Below are 23,542 nucleotides of genomic sequence, written 5' to 3' on the forward strand. Positions count from 1 at the left end.
TCTGAATTTTTCCTCTGTTGGGTGTTCCTCTTCCTAGTCATTTTTGTGAGAGGTGGTTGAGGCGATGTATAGCTGAATATATCAACCATGATACAGTCAAGGTGTCCCTTGGAAAGTTTTGGAACAATGGGAAGTCATCACCAAAAAGAAAGAAAAAAGGAAAAAAGAAAGAGAAAAAGGAAAAAAAAATCCAGCCAAAATGAGTTCTAAAAGTAAGGTTTATAAGGTACATAAACCAAAAACGAAGAAACAAGAAGACTGACAAAAGTAAGAGACAAGAAAGAAAAAAAAAAAAGAAAAACCCACCCAAAATGAACCCCAAGAATAAATTTATACAGTGCAAAAACAAAAAAACAAATGCACAGAAACACTGACAGAAGAATAAGATGGGAAGGTGGTTATAAACCCTTGATGTGGGTGAGGAAAGTTATTTCAGTACTTCCTGGGAGTATCTTGTTATCTTTGTTAAAGGACTCAACTTCCCAGAGATACAGGGAAATTAAAACTGTCTTATATATAGGGGTAGTATCGAATAGGGAAAAAGAATTACCTTGAAGCTCATATCTATATATATGTAGAAAAAAAAAAAAAAGAAAACCCCAGGTATATATATGAAAAAAGCTCAAGTTAAAAAGTTACTATGTAAAAACAAAAAAAGTTATTATGCAATCTGTTGTATTAAATATCTAGTTGTAATGGTGAGTAGGTTAAAAAAATAAGATGAACCATGAGAACTAATTAAAAAGAAAAGTTGTATCTGTGAAATATATACAGGTTTGAAGGCAATACCGGGGGCTTAATATACTGTTTTCCCCTGATATTGGGGTTTTACAGTTTTATGGGGACCCTTTGGTTATTGTCCTCTTGTTCTTTTAGCTTGTCTTCTGGGGGAGGGGCGTGCTGTGTTGTTTTTCAGTGGGTCTTGCTTCGGCTGAGTCACCCTGCTCCCTATCAAGGTGCTGGGCTCTGGGGAAACTAGGTTTTTCAGGTTTTTGTACTTGAGGTTTTTGTTCTTGGGCAGTTTTTTGCAGGTTTTCAGGAGCGCTAATGCAAAAAGTAAACTGTCCACACATAGTCCTCGGTCTCAGAGAGAAGCCTCAGTCTGCTCCCCCCTGCATCGTCCAGAATACACAGACTCCCCCTCTGCAAACTCCGCTGAACACTGCAACTTCCCAAAGGCAGGTGGCAGAAGGCTGCGGACCTAGAGACTGCTGGCTGGTGCCCACACCAGGCTTTCTCACGTGCGGGTGGGAGTGCGCCCAGCCAAGCAGTGGCACAAGCAGCGGAAAGCTGGGGGCTCAGGGATCATGGACTGGGGACTGTGCTGCACTCTCTCTGGCATGGGTGGTCACAGGCACTGGCCATCCTGGGTTCATGGGTTAGGACTGTGCCCATGGCCACCCAATTCCACAGTTGCCCTTTAAGAAATTTTGCTCTTTTTGAGTGCTTTTATTTTATTTATTTATTTTTTTAAAAATTTTATTTATTTATTTATTTATTTGACAGACAGAGATCACAAGCAGGCAGAGAGACAGGCAGAGAGAAAGGAGGAAGCAGGCTCCCCGCCGAGCAGAGAGCCTGATGCGGGGCTCGATCCCAGGACCCTGGGATCATGACCTGGGCTGAAGGCAGAGGAGTGCTTTTAAGCAGACTCCAGGTTAATGCTGGTCCCCAAGCACAGGGTAATTTCATACTGGGGTATTACTTTCCAGTAAGTCGCTTCTGGTGGCTCATTCCCCTTTCTGTTTATCCTTCGATATCAGTCTGAGCATTCCCCTCCATTTTACCTCTCCACTGATGATTTCCTGCCCCCATAGAGATCCAGAAGTGTATAATCTTACATCTCAGGCTGATTTCTTGGGTGTTCAGAGTGTTCTGGTAGGTATTTAGCTCACTTCAGGATGGGTTGAAACAGGGTCTCCTACTTCCCTGCCATCTTGCCCCTCCTAACTCTCCTTTCTTTACTATTTCTTTCCTTTTAACTTCAGCCCACTTCTACTGGCAGGCATTTGGTACTCTCCAGAAATTCCAGCTGTTCAGTCAAAATAATAGACACTTTGATAAATTTGCACATATTGAAGTCTTAGTGTTTTTTATTAAAAAAACAATTGAGTCTAGAGGTACCTGGGTAACTCAGTTTGTTAAGCTCCCAAGTCTTGATTTCAGCTCTGGTCATGATCTCAACATCATGAGATGGAGCCATCCTTGGCCTCTGTGCTCAGTGGGGAGTCTGCTTGGGATTCTTTCTCCCTTTCCCCCTGCTCCTTTCCATTCCTTGCACTCTCTCTCTCTTTCTCTCTCTCAAAAATAAAAAATAAAAGAAACTAAAAAAATGAGTCTAATCGCAGGAACAGCTAAAGACTAAAGCATTAATAGTGGAATATGAGCATGGATGGGGAAAGTCCGTGTGAGCAGGTGATATTTCCATTACTCCTTAAATCACCACACAAATGAATATTCACTTGCTTGAGCAGATACTTAGTGCATCCCCAGCTGTGACCTCCCACAGCCTGTGATCATGCCTGAAGCTCAGTGCTAGAGATTTAATCTGTTGGGGAGAGGCATCCAAGTGCAGCAATCCCCTTTTGAATTGTGTATTTCCCTCAGAGAGCCAGCATATCAGGCCATTATTATTGTTCTCACTTTTGGTCATTATCATCTCAGAATAAACTGGCTTGTCAGTGACTGAGCAAGGCACTGCAAGAATGAATCATGAGACAGGTACGTTCTGAAGGAATTCAGGTTGAGTCTAGAAGTACCCTGTTCAGTGGAAATGTAATGTGAGTCACACGTTGACATGTGGCTCCTGGCTACTGTTCTGGACTGTGTGGGTCTAGAGCAAGAACATGACTAGGAAGAATGCCTGGGAGGGGACACTGCAGTATGCAAAACTGGGGGTCCCTGGTGATCTCTAAAGGGGAGGAGAGCTGGGTGGGGGGGCGGATACTGTCAAGACTTGAGGCATCTGTCCACTCACTAGTGAGCTGAACATGAGCCTTCACCAACCAATGAGACGGTTTGAGTTTTCACACTTACCCAGTAACTAAACATGACAGGAACTGTGGAAAGGGCTTGGACAGTCACTCCTAGACACAGACACAAAGAAAGGCAAAGGTGATGAGAAGAATAGTCCAGGCATTCCTCCTGCATTTGCCAGGGCCCAGCATGTCTCTATCCCACCCTCCCCTCCCCTGCATCTCTTCCCTATCCCCCTGAAAGGCTCTCTGTCCCACGCCTCCCTTATCTCACAGTCCCAGGTCTAGGGGGAAGAGTAAATGCTGGGCAAATATAAGCTCATTCAAGAAAAAACTAAGAGGCCCCATTTGTAAAGGGATATTTCTACCCTCCTCCCCCTGTGAAGTTTTATTTAAGCAAGACATTTTTCCATCAATTCTTTCAAAGCTTTTCATCTTAGGTCATGTGTGACAGAGAGTGCTTCTCAACCACCTTCCCTTTTAATTCATCTCCTTAGTGAGCCTGGGTGGAGTCCCACTGTCTGGAATGCCCAGAATGAGTCTCTTTGGTAGGCTCCAGAATCCAGCAACCAGGATGCCTAAAATCTCTTGTCTTCAAGCTCCAGGAGCTGGGGTATCAGGAGAGGTGCTGCCAGACTGAACTGGCCCTTTTTTCTCTTGTAGCCACATCCAACCCACCGGCAAGTCCGGTTAGTTACTCTGATTCCTTTCATTGCCCACCTCTCCCACCCCTCTTACTACCTGGTCCAAGCCACCAGCATACATGGATCACTGCAAAAGCCTCAGCTGGTCTCCTACTATCATTCTTGTCCTCTTAAAGTTTGTTTTTTCCTTAGAAGTCAGAGTAAGGCTTAAAAATCAGATTAAGTCACTTCCTTGCTTCAGACTTCCAAGGACTTTTCATCACACTTGGGATAAAATCTAGACTTGAATGTGCTCTGTAAGGCCCCACACAGTCTCTCCCAGGGCTCACCTTGTGCTTTGTTGGCCCTCTGCCTGTTCTTTGGAGTGCTTTCCTGCCCGAGAACTTTGCACTGCTGTTCCACTGAGTGGAATGTTCTTGGGCTCATCACAGGATGGGTTCATTTTCTCCCTTAGGTCAATTGGGATGTCACCTCCTCAGAGAGGCCTTCCCCAACTCCAGCCACTCACTACACCATTGTTCTGTTTCTTCCCTTTTCTATGTAATCTGTCATTACTGTGTTTAGTTGTTTACTCTGTGGATTCCACTATGAAGGTAGACACTACTTAAGCCTGACTGTCCATGCCATATCTCTAGTGTCCAGAGCCATGACTGGCATGTTGAACAGACCCAGTAAATGAAAGAATTAATCATTATTTAGTGAGGACTAGAGACTGCAGTGTTTGATTAGAGAGCATTGTTAAAACACTGTTGCTGTAATGTTTATATTCATTGATTAACAGATGAACTCTGTTATAAAACAGAGGATAAAACAGATGAGCTCCTTTCAATTATAAAATCTTTACATTTTACCTAAATACTTTTGCCTATATTACACTATTTCATTTCTGCATTTTACAGATTAGATGTAAGGTCACTGGTTTGAAAGTGGTGGGGTGAGGCTCCTGTCCAACCTTTTTTCCTTCCCTCTACCTCATGGGCCATTACATGTCACATGGTTCAGATTAAAATTGCACTATTTATGCATCATTTGGTTTGGATACATATTCTTTGGTCTCTGAGAACTGAAAGGGAAAAAAGAAGCCTAATCCATTTGGAACTTCTCTTTTTTAAAATGGGGGTTTTAACCCTATGGCATAACTCCCCAGACTTACCTCTTGATTAAAATGGTGAGGGGGATTGTTATAAAAAGGAATGGAGTATTATGCCTCCATCAGAATGGATGAATACCTAACTTTTGTAGCAACATGGACGGGACTGGAAGAGATTATGTTGAGTGAAATAAGTCAAGCAGAGAGAGTCAATTATCATATGGTTTCACTTATTTGTGGAGCATAACAAATAGCATGGAGGACAAGGGGAGTTAGAGAGGAGAAGGGAGTTGAGGGAAATTGGAAGGGGAGGTGAACCATGAGAGACTATGGACTCTGAAAAACAATCTGAGGGTTTTGAAGGGGCGGGGGGTGGGAGGTTGGGGGAACCAGGTGGTGGGTATTGGAGAGGGCACGGATTGCATAGAGCACTGGGTGTGGTGCAAAAACAATGAATACTGTTACGCTGAAAATAAATTTAAAAAATTAAAAAAAAACCACAACCCCCCCCCCCCAGAAAAACCCTCATGAATGTTTAGGCCCTCCTTTGGACATTCTCATTCTGATTCAGTGGAGTGGACCTGAAAAAGAATTTTAACAAGCATCCCAGGCGATCCTTATCCTGAGAGAGGTTTGGGGAGAATGAGAGGTTTGTGGTAGAATGAGAGAAACAGCCCTAGGTAGAATCCTAGATCTGCCATTTACTAACTGTGTGATCCTGAACAAATCACTTAACCTCCTTGCCTCCCTTAGTAGGTACAATGGGTCCTTTTGCAGGCCCTTTCCACAGTTCCTGTTGTACAGTAGGTACAATAATACCTGCCTCCAGAGATGTTGAGAGAGGATGAAGTGTGAGAGCAGCTATTTGCTCACATCCCTCAGCCTCCACTGGGGCCTCTTAGCGTTCTTCATGCAGAGAGGACTGAGCTCCCACTCCAGCCCTTACCAGGCCTAGATCCCTCTCTAGTTCTGACCTTCCTGGGTTGGTCCCAGAACCAGCTTCAAGAGGAACCCAACTTAGTTGAGGACTTGGGAACACAGATGTATCATCTTGTTCTCTTACTATTTTGGTCTTTCTCAGCTCCATGTTGGATCTTGTGGTGAAATGACCCAGGGTCTGCTGGTTACATTTTCCTCCCCATGAAGATGGCATGGATTGCTGAAATCTTCTATGCTGGGCCTTTCATCATTTTATTTTCTTACCTCCACAGAGGTGGTAGAATATTGTTGTTAAGCCCCTGGGGTGTCAGACTGCCTGGGTTTGAATCCTGTTTCTGCCCCCTGCAAGCTGTGTGATCTTGGGCAATTCGCTTAACCTCTGTCCCTCACTTTCTTTTTCTATAAAATGGGCATAGTAGTAGATACTATCTCCTAGGATTGTTATGGGGATTAAGTGAGTTAATACATGGTAGGTATTGAGAACAGTGCCTGGTGCGAAGTAAGTGCTCAGCCGGCGTTAGTCATGACAGTTCTCTCAAGGATAGCCATGGAATGAAACACAAAACAAAACCCCAAGGAGACATACTCCATCTAAACTGCAGTCATAAGCTGTGATTCTCACAACAGCCATCTGAATCTCATTTCTATAGTTTTCTCCTTGAAACAATGAGTCCTTGCTCAAACTTCACATTTATTTGCTTTTTCTTTTTTAAATTTTAATTTTATTTCACTCAAATTCAATTAATTAACATATGATGTATTATTAGTTTCAGAGGTAGAGTTTAGTGATTCATCAGTTGCATAAAACACCCAGTGCTCATTATATCAAGTACCCTCCTTAATGCCCATCACCCAGTTACCCCATCTCCCACCCAACTCTCCTCCAGCAACCCTCGGCTTCCTAGATTATGGTTTGTCTCCCTCTCTGATTTCATCTTATTTTATTTTTCCCTCCCTTCTCCTATGGTCCTCTGTTTTGTTACTTAAATTCCACGTGTGAATGAAATCATATGATCATTGTTTTTCTCTGATTGACTTATTCCAGTTGGGATAATATCCTCTATTTCCATCTATGTTGCTGAAAATGGTAAAATTTCATATTTTGATTGCTGAGTAATATTCCATTGTATATATATATATATATACACATAACACATCTTTTTTATTTATTCATCAGTGGATAGACATCTGGGTTCTTTCTATATTTTGGCTGCTGTGGACATTGCTGCTATAAACATTGAGGTGCAGGTACCCCTTCAAATCATTATGTTTGTGTCCTTTGGATAAATATCTAGTAGTGCAATTGCTGGGTCATAGGGTAGCTCTATTTTTAACCTTTTGAGAAACCTCCATACTGTTTTCCAGAGTGGCTGTACCAGATTGCATTCCCACCAACAGTATAAGAGGGTTCCCCTTTCAGCACATCCTACCAACATCTGTTATTTCCTGATTTGTTAACTTTAGCCATTCTGACTGGTGTAGAGTGATACCCCATTGTGGTTTTCATTTATATTTCCCTGATGTTGAGTGATATTTAGCATTTTTTCATGTGTCTGTTAGCCATTTGTATGTCTTCTTTGGAAAAATGTCTGTTCATGTCTTCTTCCTATTTCTTAATTTTTAAAAAAGATTTTATCTATTTGAGAGAGAGAGAGAGTGTGTGCACAAGTGTGGGGAGGGGCATAGGGAAAAATAGAGGCCCTGGTGAGCAGGGAGCCTGATGTGGGGTTCAATCCCAGCACCCCAGGGATAATGACCCAAGCCAAAAGCAGACACTTAACCAACTGAGCCACCCAGGCACCCTGACTTCTGCCCGTATTTTGACTGATTTTTTGTTTTCTTGAGGTGTAGAGTTTGATAAGTTGAGTTTGATAAGACATTTGCAAATATCTTCTCCCATTCTATAGTTTGTCTTTTAGTTTTGTCAACTGTTTCTTTGCTGTGCAAAAGCTTTTTATCTTGATGAAATCTCAATAGTTTATTTTTGCTTTTGTTTCCCTTGCCTTTGAAGTCGTGTCTAGCAAGAAGTTGCTGTGGCAAAGGTCTCAGAGTTTACTGTCGTGCTCTCCTCTAGGATTTTGATGGATTACTATTTCACATTTAGGTCTTCCATCCATTTTGAGTTTATTTTTGCATATGGTGTAAAAAAATGGTCCAGTTTCATTCTTTGCAAGATGCTATCCAGTTTGACACTGGATATTCTTTCCTGCTTTGTTGAATATTAATTAACCATAGAGTTTAGGGACCATTTCTGGGTTCTCCATTCTGTTCCATTTATTTGTATCTTTTTTTCTGCCAGTACCATACCATCTTGGTGATTGCAGCTTTGTGATAGAGCTTGAAGTCCAGAATTGTGATACCATCCGTTTTGGTTTTCTTTTTCAACATTCCTTTGGCTATTTGTGGTCTTTTCTTGTTCTATACAAGTTTGAGGATTGTTTGTTCCAGCCCTGTGAAAAATATTGATGGTATTTTGATAGGGATTGCGTTAAGTGTGTAGATTGCTTTGGGTATCATAACATTTGAACAATATTTGTTCTTCCAATCCATGAGCATGGATTATTTTTTCCACTTCTTTGTGTCTTCCTCAATTTCTTTCATAAGTGTTCTATAGTTTTCTGAGTACAGATCCTTTGCCTCTTTGACTAGGTTTATTTCTAGATATCTTATGGTTTGGCTGTAATACTGATTGGGATTGATTCTTTAATTTCTGTTTCTTCTGTCTCATTGTTACTGTATAGAAATGTAGCTGACTTCTGTGCATTGATTTTATATCCCACCCCTTTACTGAATTTCTGTATGAGTTCTAGCAATTTTTTCGTAGACTCTTTTGGATTTTCAATATAAGAGTATCATGTCATCTATGAAGAGTGAAAGCTTGACTTCTTTGCCAGTTTGGGTGCATTTTATTTCTTTTTGTTCTCTGATTGTTGACACTAGGTCTTCTAGTACTATACTGAATAACAGTGGTGAGAATAGACATCCCTGTCATGTTCCTAACCCTAGGACTCTCAGTTTTTCCCCATTGAGGATGATATTCTCTGTGGATTTTTCATATATGGCTTTTATGACATTGAGGTATGTTTTCTCTATCCCTACACTGAAGAGAGTTTTTAATCAAGAAAGGATGCTGTGTTTTGTGAAATGCTTTTTCTGTGTCTATTGAGAGGATCATATGGTTTTTGTCGTTTTTTAAAAAAATTAATGTACTATACCACATTGATTGATTTGTGGATGTTGAATCAACCTTGCAGCCCAGGAATAAATCCCACTTGGTTGTGGTGAATAATCCTTTTAATGTACTGTTGGATACTATTAACTATTATCTTGGTGAGAATTTTTACATTCATATTCTTCAGGGATATTGGTCTGTGATTCTCCTTTTTGGCAGGATATTTGGTCTTGGGATCAAGGTAATGCTGGCCTCAAGGATGAATTTGGAAGTTTTCCTTCCATTTCTGTTTTTGAAACAGATTCAGAAGAATAGGTATTAATTCTTTTTTAAATGTTTGGTAGAGGGGGAGGGTGGAAAAAAAAATGTTTGGTAGAATTCCACTGGGACGCCATCCAACCCTGAAGTTTGTTTTTTGGAAGATTTTTTTATTACTGCTTCAATTTCTTTGCTAGTTATGTCTCTGTTCAGGTTTTCTATTTCTTCCTGTTTTTATTTGATAGTTTGTATGTTTCTAGGAATGCATTCATTTCTTCCAGATTGCCTAATTTGTTGGCATATAATTGCTCATAATATGCTCTTATAATTGTTTTTCTTCAGTGTTGGTTGTAATCACCTCTTTCATTTATGATTTTATTGATTTAGGTCCTTTCTCTTTTATTCTTGTGAGTCTGTCTAGGGGTTTATTGATCTTGTTAATTCTTTCAAAGAACTAGCTCCTAGCTTCGTCGATCTGTTCTACTGTTCTTTTGATTTCTAGTTCATTGATTTCTGCTCTAATCCTTCTTAATTCTCTTCTCCTTCTGGGATTAGGCTTTATTTGCTCCTCTTTCTCCAACTTCTTTTGGTGTAAGGTTAGGTTGTATATGTGAGATGTTTCTTGTGTCTTGATAAAGGCCTGTATTGCTATATACTTCCCTCTTAGGACCACCTTTGCTGCATCCCAAAGGTCCTGAAAGGTTGTGTTTTTATTTTCATTTGTTTCCATGAACTTTTAAAATTCTTTTTTAATTTTGTGGTTGACCCATTCATTCTTTAGTAGAATGCTCTTTAATCTCCATGTATTTGTATTCCTTCCAAATTTTCTCTTGATTGGGTTCAAGTTTTAAAGCATTGTGGTCTGATAATATGCAGGGAATAGCCATTTGTATGTCTTGATTGGAGAAGTGTCTGTTCATATCTTCTGCCCATTTTTTGATATGTTTGCCTGTTTCGTGTGTGTTGAGTTTGAGGAGTTCATTATAGATCCTGGATATCAAACTTTTGTCTGTACTGTCATTTGCAAATACCTTCTCCCATTCCATGGGTTGCCTCTTTGTTTTTTTGACTGTTTCCTTTGCTGTGTAGAAGCTTTTGATTTTGATGAAGTCCCAAAAGTTTATTTTCGCTTTTGTTTCCTTTGCCTTTGGAGACATATCTTGAAAGAAGTTGCTGTGGCTGATATCGAAGAGATTACTGCCTATGTTCTCCTGTGGGATTCTGATGGATTCCTGTCTCACATTGAGGTCTTTTATCCATTTTGAGTTTATCTTTGTGTACGGTGTTAGAGAATGGTCGAGTTTCATTCTTCTACATATAGCCGCCCAGTTTTCCCAGCACCATTTATTGAAGAGACTGTCTTTTTTCCACTGTATATTTTTTCCTGTTTTGTCGAAGATTAATTGACCATAGAGTTGAGGGTCCATATCTGGGCTCTCTACTCTGTTCCACTGGTCTATGTGTCTGTTTTTATGCCAGTACCATGCTGTCTTGGTGATCACAGCTTTGTAATAAAGCTTGAAATCAGGTAAGGTGATGCCGCCAGCTTTATTTTTGTTTTTTAACGTTTCCTTAGCGATTCAGAGTCTCTTCTGATTCCATACAAATTTTAGGATTATTTGCTCCAGCTCTTTGAAGAATACCAGTGGAATTTTGATCGGAATGGCATTAAAAGTATAGATTGCTCTAGGCAGTATAGACATTTTAACAGTGTTTATTCTTCTGATCCAAGAGCATGGAATGGTCTTCCATCTATTTGTGTCGTCTTCAATTTCTTTCATGAGTGTCCTGTAGTTCCTCGACTACAGATCCTTATCTCTTTGGTTAGGTTTATTCCCAGGTATCTTATGGTTCTTGGTGCTATAGTAAATGGAATCGATTCTCTAATTTCCCTTTCTGTATTTTCATTGTTAGTGTATAAGAAAGCCACTGATTTCTGCACATTGACTTTGTATCCTGTCACGTTGCTGAATTGCTGTATGAGTTCTAGTAGTTTGGGGGTGGAGTCTTTTGGGTTTTCCATATAAAGAATCATGTCATCTGCGAAGAGAGAGAGTTTGACTTCTTCATTACCAATTTGGATACCTTTTATTTCTCTTTGTTGTCTGATTGCTGTTGCTAGGACTTCTAATACTATGTTGAACAAGAGTGGTGAAAGTGGGCATCCTTGTTTTGTTCCTGATCTCAACGGGAAGGCTGCAAGTTTTTTCCCATTGAGGATGATATTTGCTGTGGGTCTTTCATAGATAGATTTGATGAGGTTCAGGAAAGTTCCATCTATCCCTATACTTTGAAGCGTTTTAATCAGGAACGGATGCTGGATTTTGTCAAATGCTTTTTCTGCATCAATTGAGAGGACCATGTGGTTCTTCTCTCTTCTCATATTAATTTGTATCACATTGATTGATATGTGAATGTTGAACCATCCTTGTAGCCAAGGGATAAATCCCACCTGATCATGGTGGATAATCTTTTTAATGTGCTGTTGGATCCTGTTGGCTAGGATCTTGTTGAGAATCTTAGCATCCATATTCATCAGTGATATTGGTCTAAAATTCTCCTTTTTGGTAGGGTCTTTGCCTGGTTTGGGGATCAGGGTAATGCTGGCTTCATAGAAAGAGTCTGGAAGTTTTCCTTCTGCTTCAATTTTTTGAAACAGCTTCAGGAGAATAGGTGTTTGAAGGTTTGGTAGAATTCCCCAGGGAATCCGTCGGGTCCTGGGCTCTTGTTTTGGTTTCACTTATTTGTGGAGCATAACAAATATCATGGAGGACAAGGGGTGTTAGAGAGGAGAAGGGAGTTGGGGTAAATTGGAAGGGGAGGTGAATCACGAGAGACTATGGACTCTGAAAAACAATCTGAGGGGTTTGAAGTGGCGGGGGTGTGGGAGGTTTGGGTACCAGGTGGTGGGTATTATAGAGGGCACGGATTGCATGGAGCACTGGGTGTGGTGAAAAAATAATGAATACTGTTTTTCTGGGAATAAATAAATTGAAAAAATAAAAAAAAATAATAAAATTTGATGTGATAAAATGTAAAAAAAAATATGCAGGGAATAATCCTAATCTTTTGGTACTGGATGACACCTGATTCGTGGCCCAGTATGTGAAGTATTCTGGAGAATGTTCCATGTGCACTCAAGAAGAATGTGTATTCTGCTTTAGGATGAAATGCTCTGAATATATCTCTGAAGTCCATCTGGTCCAGTGTGTCATTTAAAGTCCTTGTTTACTTGTTGATCTTTTGCTTAGATGATCTGCCCATTGCTGTGAGTTGTGCTTTGATGTTTTCTACTATTAATGTATTATCAAAGTGTTTCTTTATTTAGGTTATTAGTTGGTTTATGTAATTGGCTGCTCCCAAGTTAGGGGAATAAGTGTTTATAATTGTTAGATCTTCTTGTTGGATAGACCCTTCTATTCTGATATAGTGTCCTTTGCCATCTCTTATTACAGTCTTTGGTTTTAAAATCTAGTTTGTCTGATGCAAGCTACTCCAGCTTTCTTTTGATGCCCATTGGCATGGCAAGTTGTTCTGCACCCCCTCACTTTCAATCTGGAGGTGTCTTTGGGTCTAAAATGAATCTCTTATAGACAACATATCAATGGGTCTTGTTTTTTAATCTAATCTGATATCCTATGTCTTTTGATTGGAGCATTTGCATTAAGAGTAATTATTGAAAGATATGAATTTAGTACTGTTGTATTACCTGTAAAGTCCTCATTTCTGTATATTGTCTATTCCTTTCTGGTCTTTGGTACCTTTGGGCTGTCTCTTCACTCAAAGGATCCCCTTTAGTATTTCTTGCAGGGCTGGTTTAGTGATGACAGATTCTTTCAGTTTCTGTTAGTTCAGGAAGCTCTTTATCACTCCTTCTATTCTGAATGAGAGCTTTGCTGGGTAAAGTATTCTTGGATGCATATTTTTCTCATTTAGCACCATGAATATATCATGCCAGTCCTTTCTGGCCTGCCAGGTATCTGTGGACAGGTCTGCTTCCAAACTTATGTTTCTACCCTTGTAGGTTAAGGACCTCTTGTCCTGAGCTGCTTTCAGGATTTTCTCTTTATCTCTGAGATTTGCAGGCTTCACTATTATATTTTGAGGTGTTGACCAATTTTATTGATTTTGAGCGGGGTTCTCTGTACCTTCTGGGCTTGAATGCCTGTTTCCTTCCCCAGATTGTGGAAGTTATCAACTATTATTGGTTTAAATAAACCTTCTGACCTCTCTCTTTCCTCTCCCTCTGGGACTCCAATTATTCTAATATCATTTGCTTTATGGTATCACTGGTCTTTCAAATCCTCCCTTTGCAATCCAGTGGTTGTTTATCTCTCTTTTTCACCATTTTTATTCTCCATCATTTTATCTTCTATATCACTGACTCTTCGGCCTCATTTATCCTAGCAGTTAGAGTCTCCATTTTTTATTGCATCTTAGTAATAATTGTTTAGATTTCAGCCTGATTATAGTTCTTTTATTTCTCCAGTAAGAGATTCTCTAATGTCTTCTATGCTTTTTTCAAGCCCAGCTAGTGCCCTTTATGATCACTGTTTTGAATTCTAGTTCTGACATCTTACTTATATACATATTGATTAAATCTCTGGCAGTGAGTACTGCCTCCTGTTCTTTGTTTTTGGGATGAGTTTTTCAATCTCATCCTTATGTCCAGAAAAGAATAGATGAAAGAAAGAAAATACAAAAATAGCAACAACATGAGCATGAGAGACTATGGACTCTGAAAAACAGTCTGAGGGGTTTGAAGTGGCGGGGGGGTGGGAGGTTGGGGTACCAGGTGGTGGGTATTATAGAGGGCACGGCTTGCATGGAGCACTGGGTGTGGTGAAAAAATAATGAATACTGTTTTTCTGAAAATAAATAAATTGGGAAAAAAATAGCAACAACAATACCAGAAAAATATGCACTAAACAAATCAGATGATAACAGAAAAAAAAAAAAAAAGAGCGAGCAAGAGAGAGAGAACGGTCAAACAAGCTGTAGAAGAGAACACAACAGTAAACTAGATCCTGGGTGTATTTTGGTCCATTTTTTAGAAGAAACTAGGTCCTAAAATAGGAAAGAAAGAAAAACTATATATAAAAATAAAATTGAATACAAGGAAACAAAAAATGAAAAAAAATATAAATATATAATGTAAATGTAAAAATAAAAATAAAAAAGACTTAAAAAAAGAACTGATAAAATAAACTAGCTGAAAAGAAAAAATATAAAATGGAAAGACTAAAGAATAATAAGAAAAAAGACAAATGCTGTATACTGTTTTCCCTAAGAGCTAAAGTTTTGCAGTTCTCTGTGATTGGTAAATTTGGTATTGCCAGATGTTTTCTCTGGTCTTCTGGGGGAGGGGGCCTGTTGTGCTGATTCTCAAGGTGTCTTTGCCTGGACAGAATTGCACCCCCTTGCCAGGGGACCAGGCTCAGTGTAAGCAGTTCCAGATTGCACTAAGTAGTGCTGTTTTGCTCCCTGAAGGCTTTCAGCACTGATTGCATTGGGGGAGAGGAGGGAGTATGAAAGTGGCAACACCCCAATATCTATCTAGTTCCAGAGCTGACAGTTTGTGTACCCCACTCTTCAGTGAGTCCTTACAGAAAAGCAGTCGATCACTCTTATCTCCCTGTTTTTTTTTTTTCCTCTCCCTCTGAGATTTTAAGGAAAATAAATCATTATTTTCTTTAGTTGAGGTGGAAAACTGCTTCCTAAGTTCATATGTTTCCTTGAGAGGAAATACAGCAAATGTAATTAAGAGATAAACTATGATATAATCCTCTTCAAATTCCATGCTGTCCATAGATGTACTTCATAGTCTCCATAACTATCTAGCTGAATTTCAGGGACTAGATGAAATTAGGACCCCTATGCCTCCACCATCTTCACTCTGAACTTCACATGTAGATCAAACCTTGCTCTTTTCTCTAAGCCTGGGAAGTTTTTTGTTTCTCACTCCTCTCCCACTCCCATATACTTCTGGAACAGGGGCATATACTCTGTGGGTCCACAGAGGTACTTTAGACTTTCTGTCTAAATGATTCAAAAATCATTTTGAATGCTATTTAAATATATTTATAATTGTTTAAAAAAAACTATAAGGAAGTATCTTAGACCAAGTTCTAACATGCCAAAGGCTACCTCCTTATTTGGGACTGGCAAGTTAACTCATTTTGTGCAGATTTTGGTATAAAATGTCTTTTGCTATCTCTGTATATGTTTGAAGTTCTTACAAATTTGTCTTTGATTAAGAAGGTGATAATTCCAAGCTGTTCTTTCATTTGTGTGTATGCATTGTTTGTTTTCTTGTTTAACTCTAGACTACCCATGTTGAAATTTAGGACTGACAGTATTATAGTAGTGAGTTCCCTGTCATGGCCTCTGGTCAAGGCTCACATGTGTCTAGAAGGTTCAGTGCATCTTCTTGGAGGATATACTCCTCAAGTCACACAGTCTATCAGGTAGTAATAAGTGAAATACAACGTGGCCATCATACCATATTTTAGATAGTCTTAAAAATTCTTTTGAATTGGAGAGACTTGTTTGCCTTTTAGAAGTAAACTAAGGAAAATCAAGCAGTTCTTAGAAATTGTTAGTGATTCAGCTTTGAAAAAAGAATTTCCCAGTTTTCCTCTTTCAAATTTTTGGGTTAGTGTCATTGTTTTTTATTATTATTGTTGGTTTCATTGTAGAGTATTCTGAGATTATTATGCAATTAACTCTCTTTTTAACTACTCCCGTTTCCACCCCTTATACATCAATAAGGACGTTCTGTGTACTGTGCATTGAGACAAACTATAGAAAGAATATGGATCCTGAATCTGATAAGCAAGCAGTTGGAATCCTTAATTGTGAATTCTCATTTTTATGGTTTTAGTTGACTTCATAGTAAGTACTCTACATTTGAACTTAACAGGTTTGAAATAATAAAATACTACTTTTATCTTTTTGATGATGTAACATTCTACTTTAAAACAGTGTATACCTGATTATAAAAGTTTAAACCCACACTTTCTAAAAGCATTCTATTAGAAGCAAAGCTGGATAGCCTGTCCTGTAGAGAAAAGTCAATCAGAAGCTGCCATCACATTAATCACATTAAGTGGTGAACAGACTTTTAGAGGCAGATGTTGCTTTTATATCAGATGCAAACATTGGTAGCATTTCTCGCCCAACTACCTGTTTGGTCCATTTCTCTAATACGGACTTCTGGATCCCAGCAGTTCTCTTGGATCACTCTGAAGACCTTCCCATCCTTCAGCATCTTTGCTTCTCCCTAGGGCAGAAAACTCACATTACCAAAAGGTTGACGTAAGCTTACTTAGATTTATTCTTCCTTGTATGCTTTGGAACATGGTTCTCCACATGTTCCAAAATTTGGGGTAGGGAGTGGTTTACTTAATCCTTAGAGAAGTAGAAGTCTGTTCATTTAATGGGACTCAGCTTTTCATCTTCATGCCTTAATGTTGGCCTGGAATTGAAGAGGTGTGCTCTCTTCATGTCAGTGGCTGGACACAGAGCAAGGTCATGGTTATGGTCTTTTGGAGCTGCATACTGAGGATGGCTGGTCATCTTGCTGATCTCAACTGCTGGCTATAGGACCTGAGAGGATGGCCCAGTGTCTGGAAAATTCCAGACCCACAACATTTTAGACTTGGAAAGGGCCTTTGAGATAGACTGTCTAGTCCAACCCTCTTGTTTTACAGAGAAGCAACAGATGGATAGTGACAGTATCACTATCTAATGTCTAATGTCTAATGTTAGACAGTTGTCTAACAGAGCAGGGCTCACTGATGTCAACACCTGCAGGACAAGGCAGACAATGAAGTGAATCAGTCTAGTAGCAGGTATGAAATTCGGTGCTAAGTTGTTAGCTTCCACATCATGCCTGCCTGTGTATGTTACATTTAATACTCAGTGCAAGCAGTCCTCTAAAGTGTACTTTCAATTTGTAATCCATAAAGAAAAGGGAAAGGTGTGATCAAGGTCCCTGAAATCATAGTGATCAAGTTCAAATCCCCATTCTACCACCTACTGTGTAAACTTGAGCAAGTTAAACAATATCTCTGAGCCTCAATTTGCTCATCTTTAAAATAGGAATAATAATGTGACTTACCTTGAAAGGATCTTGTAAGCATGAAATGGGATAATCCATTTACCACCCTGAACGCGCCCGATCTCGTCTGATCTCAGAAGCTAAGCAGGGTCGGGCCTGGTTAGTACTTGGATGGGATAATCCATTTAATACACTTGGTGGAGTTTCTGACACAAGTTAAGTGCTAGTTATTCTAAGTATTAGTTTTTAATGATGTATGGCTAATTAGGGAATATGCTATCTTCTGATATTTGCCTGCTTTGATGGCACATCACCCCTGGTGGTGCTTCAGGGCCTCAGGATTGCCCTTGTGCCCTATGTTATGGCTTAATGGTCATGTGGTGACCAAAGGCCTTGAGCTCTGCTTGGTGGAGTCTTTCACCTTCCTCCTCTTCCTCTAGGCTTGATCGTGAGTGGTACACAGGCCCTGCCACAGCTTTTTTCTTCATCCTTTTATTCCTTGGACAAGACCTTCTCCATCCCACCCATGGAGAAATTTGACCACTTTTCACCTTCAAGTGTGGCAGCCCATTCATATCTGGCATGAATACATAAGACCTCACATCTAATTCATTTCTCATAGCTGGGGAAAAGATCAGTGAACAATGACTTGTATACTTGAGATAGATGTCCATACCTAGGCATACCTGAGTCTCTTGACATTAGGACATCATGATTTATTTGCCTCAGTTCCCATCCTTTGTTGACCTGGCAGCATCTGAACCACCTTCCCAGATTGGGCAATCTCCTATGAGAGTCTTGGTGGAGGCAGGTCTCATAAAGCCCCAGAGCCCCAGTGCTTGCTCTCCTTGCCCCAAGTTTGACCAGCAATACTTAGTTTTTAATCAAGAGGAAGTGATGCAAAAAGACAGGATTGGTGAATTCTGCCAGTGATTTCAGCAGTGGCCCTGTGCTGTGTCCATCGGCAGTAGTGCTGGTGGCAGCGTTCAGTGTCCATCTGGGAGGCAGCAGCTCCCTAGCCAGGCTAGAAAGTCCTGTGATGTGGCCTTGGCTGTGGCTTCAATCACCTGAATATCTTATGAGTGGTTCCCTAGGCATTTGCAGTTCTGGAGGGGCTTGAGACACTTGCAACCAATTCCTTTTTTGCTTAAACTAGCCATTATTGGTTTCTGTTGTTCACAAAAAAGATTCCTGAATGATACTGATTGCACAAATAGAATATGGGAACATGTGTCTTTCTATTAAGTGAAGAAGGGAGGGGAGAGAATGACAATAAAAGAAAAAGTGAAGAAATAAACTTTTATTTGGCAAATTAGAGGCTTTATTTTTCTTTTGCTCCTAAGTAGAAAAGCTTAATCACTATAAAGTACCCAGGATAGCAGAGTGCAGAAAGAGCATGCATTCCAACAGACCTGGGTTTAAAATCTCATGAAGTTACTTTCTACCAGTAGAAGAGGATTGGTTAGGGGATTTCTCAGTTGAAGCCTTACTTTTTCTATCTGCAAAATGTGGACAATTACATTTGTCATGCTGTGGCCACCCAGCATCTCTGGAACATTCTGTGTGTGAAGAAATTTTATGAGGGAGAATCCAGAGTTCACTTTCCCAGCCTCCCTTGTAGCGAGGGTACTAACAAATTGCAGAAACTACCTTCTGGTATGGGTATTGTCTGAGGTGCCAGATGTGGCTGGAGCAGAAATGTGAATTCTCTTGTTTCCAGTCTCATCAGCGTCAGTATAAGTTTCTTGTCTGTGGCCAGGCACTTGCCTTTTTGGTGGTGCAGGCCCCCCGCCCCCCATGATTAGGCATTGCCCATGTTAGCACAGCCTCATGGTTTGATCTCTTGTCTTCCCAGGGGGTTTGTGAGCTGCCTTTCTTCTTAAGGGTTCTGTTGTTTGCCACTAAGAACTGGGTGAAACAGAAGATTCAATAATAGAGTATTTGTAAAGAACCAGGTCAGAGAACATGCTTCAATATTTCAGTCCAGATTTTACCATATGTTATAAATGGCAAGGGAGGAACATGGGTTTCTCTGGGAGATGCATGAGTAAGTTTTGGTTTTAGGTAAAGCAGGATGCATTATAGCAGAAATGGATCATTTAGTTCAAGTCTTGCATTTAATAGTAAGTCCATAAAACGTGGTGACTTGTCCAAGGTTATAGATCCATTTTCCACATCACCAAGCTGATATTGGTAATTGCTGTCTATTTTAGGCAAAGGTTAATTGCTTTCATTTCCTACAGAGTCTGATATTTTGAGAGGATGGCCCTCATTACATGGGAGGTGAATTGGATTCACTAAACTCTCTCTACATCATCCTTAATGCTGAATCCATGGTAAGGCTAATGAATGGCAGCAACTGTCAATAGAACCTTTTCTGAGTGAAAAGTACCACAGAGCAGCTGTGCCCTATAATAGGCTCCCAATCTGCATTGTTTCCTAAGCCAGAATTTTGGGAGAATCCATTCCTGATCCATCTCACTTCACATTTGGGAACTCAGTATCCCTGCAGGGCTGTTAATGTGCCTCAGAAGGCAGCACCTGTTGCTAGGGGAGGGACAGAAGGGTTTCTTAGGTTCTGTTTTTAAATTGACCTTGATATCAACCAAGATATTAAACTAAACTAATAATCAAGTAATTGGAGTAAGCTGCTCTAATTTATCCAGCCCACAAACAAATCCTGTTTTTCTAAACTCTCAAAAGAAAACCAAGTTGTTGTTTTTTAAGGAGTGTCCCCCAAGCGGGGTGCCTGGCTGGCTTAGTCGGAAGAGCATGTGACTCTTTTTTTCCCCCTTTTAAAAGATTTTATTTATTTATTTATGTTTTGTTTTGTTTTAAATTTTATTTATTTATTTGTTTGTTTATTTTTTTCCAGTGTTCCAAGATTCATTGTTTATGCACCACACCCAACACCAGCCTCACCCAACCCCCTCCTCTCCCCTCCAAAACTCAGAGTCCACAGTCTCGTGGTTCGTCTCCCCCTCCGATTTCCCCCAATTCACTTTTCTTTTCCTTCTTCTAATATCCTCCATGTTATTTCTTGTGCTCCACAAGTAAGTGAAACCAGATGGTAATTGACTCTCTCTGCTTGACATATTTCACTCAGCTTAATCTCCTCTAGTCCTATCCATGTTGATACAAAAGTTGGGTATTCATCCTTTCTAATGGAGGCATAATATTCCATTGTATATATGGACAATATCTTCTTTATCCATTCGTCCACTGAAGGGCATCTTGGTTCTTTCCACAGTTTGGCGATTGTGGACATTGCTGCTCTGAACATTGGTGTACCATGGCCCTTCTTTTCACTATATTTGTATCTTTGGGGTAAATATCCCGTAGTGCAATTGCAGGGTCAAAGGGTAGTTCTATTTTTAATTTCTTAAGAAATCTCCATATTGTTTTCCAAAGTGACTGGGCCAACTTTCATTCCCACCAACAGTGTTAAGAGGGTTCCCCTTTCTCCACATCCTCTCCAACACTTGTTGTTTACTGTATTGTTGATTTTGACCATTCTAACTGGTGTAAGGTGGTATCTCAATGTGGTTTTAATTTGAATTTTCCTGATGGCTAGTGTTGATGCACCTTTTTTCATGTGTTTGTAAGCCATTTGTATGTCTTCTTTGGAGAAGTATCTGTTCATGTCTTCTGCCTATTTTTTGACGTGACAAGGTTGCCTCCTTGTTTTGTTAACTTTTTGTTAACTTTTCCTAAATTTTTATTTTATGTTAGTCACCATACAATACATCCTTAGTTTTAGATGTAGTGTTCCATGATTCATTGTTTATGTATAACACCCTGTGCTCCATGCAATACGTGCCCACCTTCATACCCACCACCAGCCTCACCTCCCCTCTAAAACCCTCAGTTTGTTTCTTGGAGTCCACAGTCTCTCATGGTTCGTCTCCCCTTCTGACCCCCCCCTTCACTTTTCCTTTCCTTCTCCTAATGTCCTCTGTGTTATTCCTTATGTTCCACAAGTAAGTAAAACCATATGATAATTGACTTTCTCTGCTTGACTTATTTCACTCAGCATAATCTCCTCCAGTCCCATCCATGTTGATGCAAAATTTGGGTATTCATCCTTTCTGATGGCTGAGTAATATTCCATTGTACATATGGACCACATCTTCCATTCATCTTCTGAAGGGCATCTTGGCTCTTTCCACAGTTTGGGTATTGTGGACATTGCTGCTATGAACATTGGGATACTTATGGCCCTTCTTTTCTCTACATCTGTATCTTTGGGGTAAATACCCAGTAGTGCAATTGCAGAGTCATAGGGTAGTTCTATTTTTAACTTTTTGAGAATTCTCCACACTGTTTTCCAAAGTAGCTGTACCAACTTGCATTCCACCACCAAAACTGTAAGAGATTCCCCTTTCTCCACATTCTCTCCAACACTTGATGTTTCTTGCCTGTTAATCTTTGCTGTTCTAACTAGTGTAAGATGGTATCTCAATGTGGTTTTGATTTGAATTTCCATGATGCTAATGATGATGAACATTTTTTCTTGTGTCTGCTAGCCATTTGTATGTTTTCATTGCAGAAGTGCCTGTTCATGTCTTCTACCCATTTTTTGACTTGTTTATCTGTTTTTTGAGTATTGAGTTAGGGAAGTTTTTTATAGATCTTGGATATCAGCCCTTTGTCTTTAGTGTCATTTGTTTGTCATTATGTTACATAATACTATATGTTTCTATAGGTACATGTAATGTAAATAAAATAATGGGAAAAGGTCTGGAAAGATACCCACCAAACTGTTAATAAAATGGAGCACTGGGTGTTGTAAATAAACAATGAATCTTGGAATTCATTGTATCAGAAACTAATGATGTATTTTATAGTGACTAACATAACACAATAAAAAAAAGAAATTATTTTTTTAAAAGATTTTATTTTTAAGTAATCTCTATACTTGATGTGGGTCATCAAACTCATTAACTGAGATCAAGAGTTGAATGCTCTACCAACTAAGCCAGCCAGGCACCCTGATAAGAATTACTTTTGAGTATAAGGAGTGCTGATCCATGGGAATTAACTATAGCTTTATCTCCAAAAGCCTAAATTTAAAAAGTAAAGTTTATTCAAATATTACTTATGTAATGAAAAATTAACCTTAAAAATAAAAACATGAAATGAGGGCATTGGAGGAGGACTTTAATCAGTATTGGCCATGATACCACATTAAGAAAGATATTTTGCATTGTGATACATTACACCCCTGTGTATCTATTTATACAGATACAAACTGAGACAAAATTTTCATGAAACAATATTTACTCTTACCATGAATGCATTCTGCTATTCTCTTTTGTAATCTATTTAATTTTTTAAGCTGCTCTAACCCACTGCATTGATATGACTCACTGTTCTGTTGCAGCCCATATTCTCAAACACTGGCTAGATAATCACTACTTCTAAAGTTCTGAGATTCTTTCATGAAAATAGCCCTGTGCATTGGCTTTCCACCTCTCCTGAAGTCCCTTAGTATTTTTTGTCTCTTTTGCTCTGTTAGCACAAAATTATTGCTATCTGTGTGTTCTTTACCCGTTTGGGTGTCTCCCTGGTTCCCTAGTGATGGAGTGTGAAATAATAGATAATATATATATTGGTCTCTGCCTCTGGTTCCTGGCACATTTCTCCTAAAACCCTTGTAATTTCCTAAGTGATAAGAACACTAGGAGTTTCTCTCTTTTTCTTTTCCAAATTTTTATTTAAATTCTAGTTTATTAACATATAGTGTAATATTGGTTTCAGGAGTAGAATTTAGTGATTCATCACTTACATACAACACTCAGTGCTCAATATAACAAGTGCCCTTTGTAATACCTATCACTCATTTAGTCCATCCTCCACCAACCTCCCTCCATCAACCTTCAGTTTGTTCTCTGTTGTTAAGAGTCTCTTATGGTTTGCCTCCCCCTTCATCCTTCTCTCTCCTCTTCCCACATATTCATCTGTTTTGTTTCCTAAATTTCACATATGAGTGAAACCATGGGGTATTGTTCTTTCTCTGACTGGCTTATTTTTCTTAGCATAATATACTCTAGCTCCATCCACATCATTGCAAATGGCAAGATTTAATTATTTTTGATGGCTGAGTCATATTCCATTGTGTATATATACCACATCTTTTTTTATCCATTTATCAGTTGATGGACATCTGGGTTCTCTCCATAGTTTGGCGATTGTTGTAATGCTGCTATAAACACGGTGGTGCATATACCCCTTCAAATCTGTATTTTTGTATCCTTTGGATAAATACCTAGTAGTGCAATTGCTGGATTGTAGGATAGTTCTATTTTTTACTTTTTGAGGAACCTCCGTACTGTTTTTCAGAGTGGCTGCATTCCCACCAGCAGTGCAAAAGAAGACCCCTTTCTCTGTATCCTCTCCAAC

At 39.5% G+C, this 23,542-nt stretch overlaps 1 protein-coding gene across 1 annotated transcript in view; it reads right to left on the minus strand.

Annotated features, from left to right (window-relative positions):
* The window catches only part of ACMSD (aminocarboxymuconate semialdehyde decarboxylase), a 95,486-nt gene that overhangs the window by 53,225 nt on the left and 18,719 nt on the right, over positions 1-23,542 (minus strand). The window contains exons 3-4 of the mRNA XM_044242591.1: positions 16,264-16,360; positions 3,037-3,086 (exon numbers count right to left, since the gene is read on the minus strand). Coding sequence (XP_044098526.1) covers positions 3,037-3,086; positions 16,264-16,360 — 147 coding nt within the window. The remainder of the gene's footprint in view (positions 1-3,036; positions 3,087-16,263; positions 16,361-23,542) is intronic.

Source organism: Neovison vison, chromosome 3 (genome assembly GCF_020171115.1).
Source record: "Neovison vison isolate M4711 chromosome 3, ASM_NN_V1, whole genome shotgun sequence".
NCBI lineage: Eukaryota > Metazoa > Chordata > Mammalia > Carnivora > Mustelidae > Neogale > Neogale vison.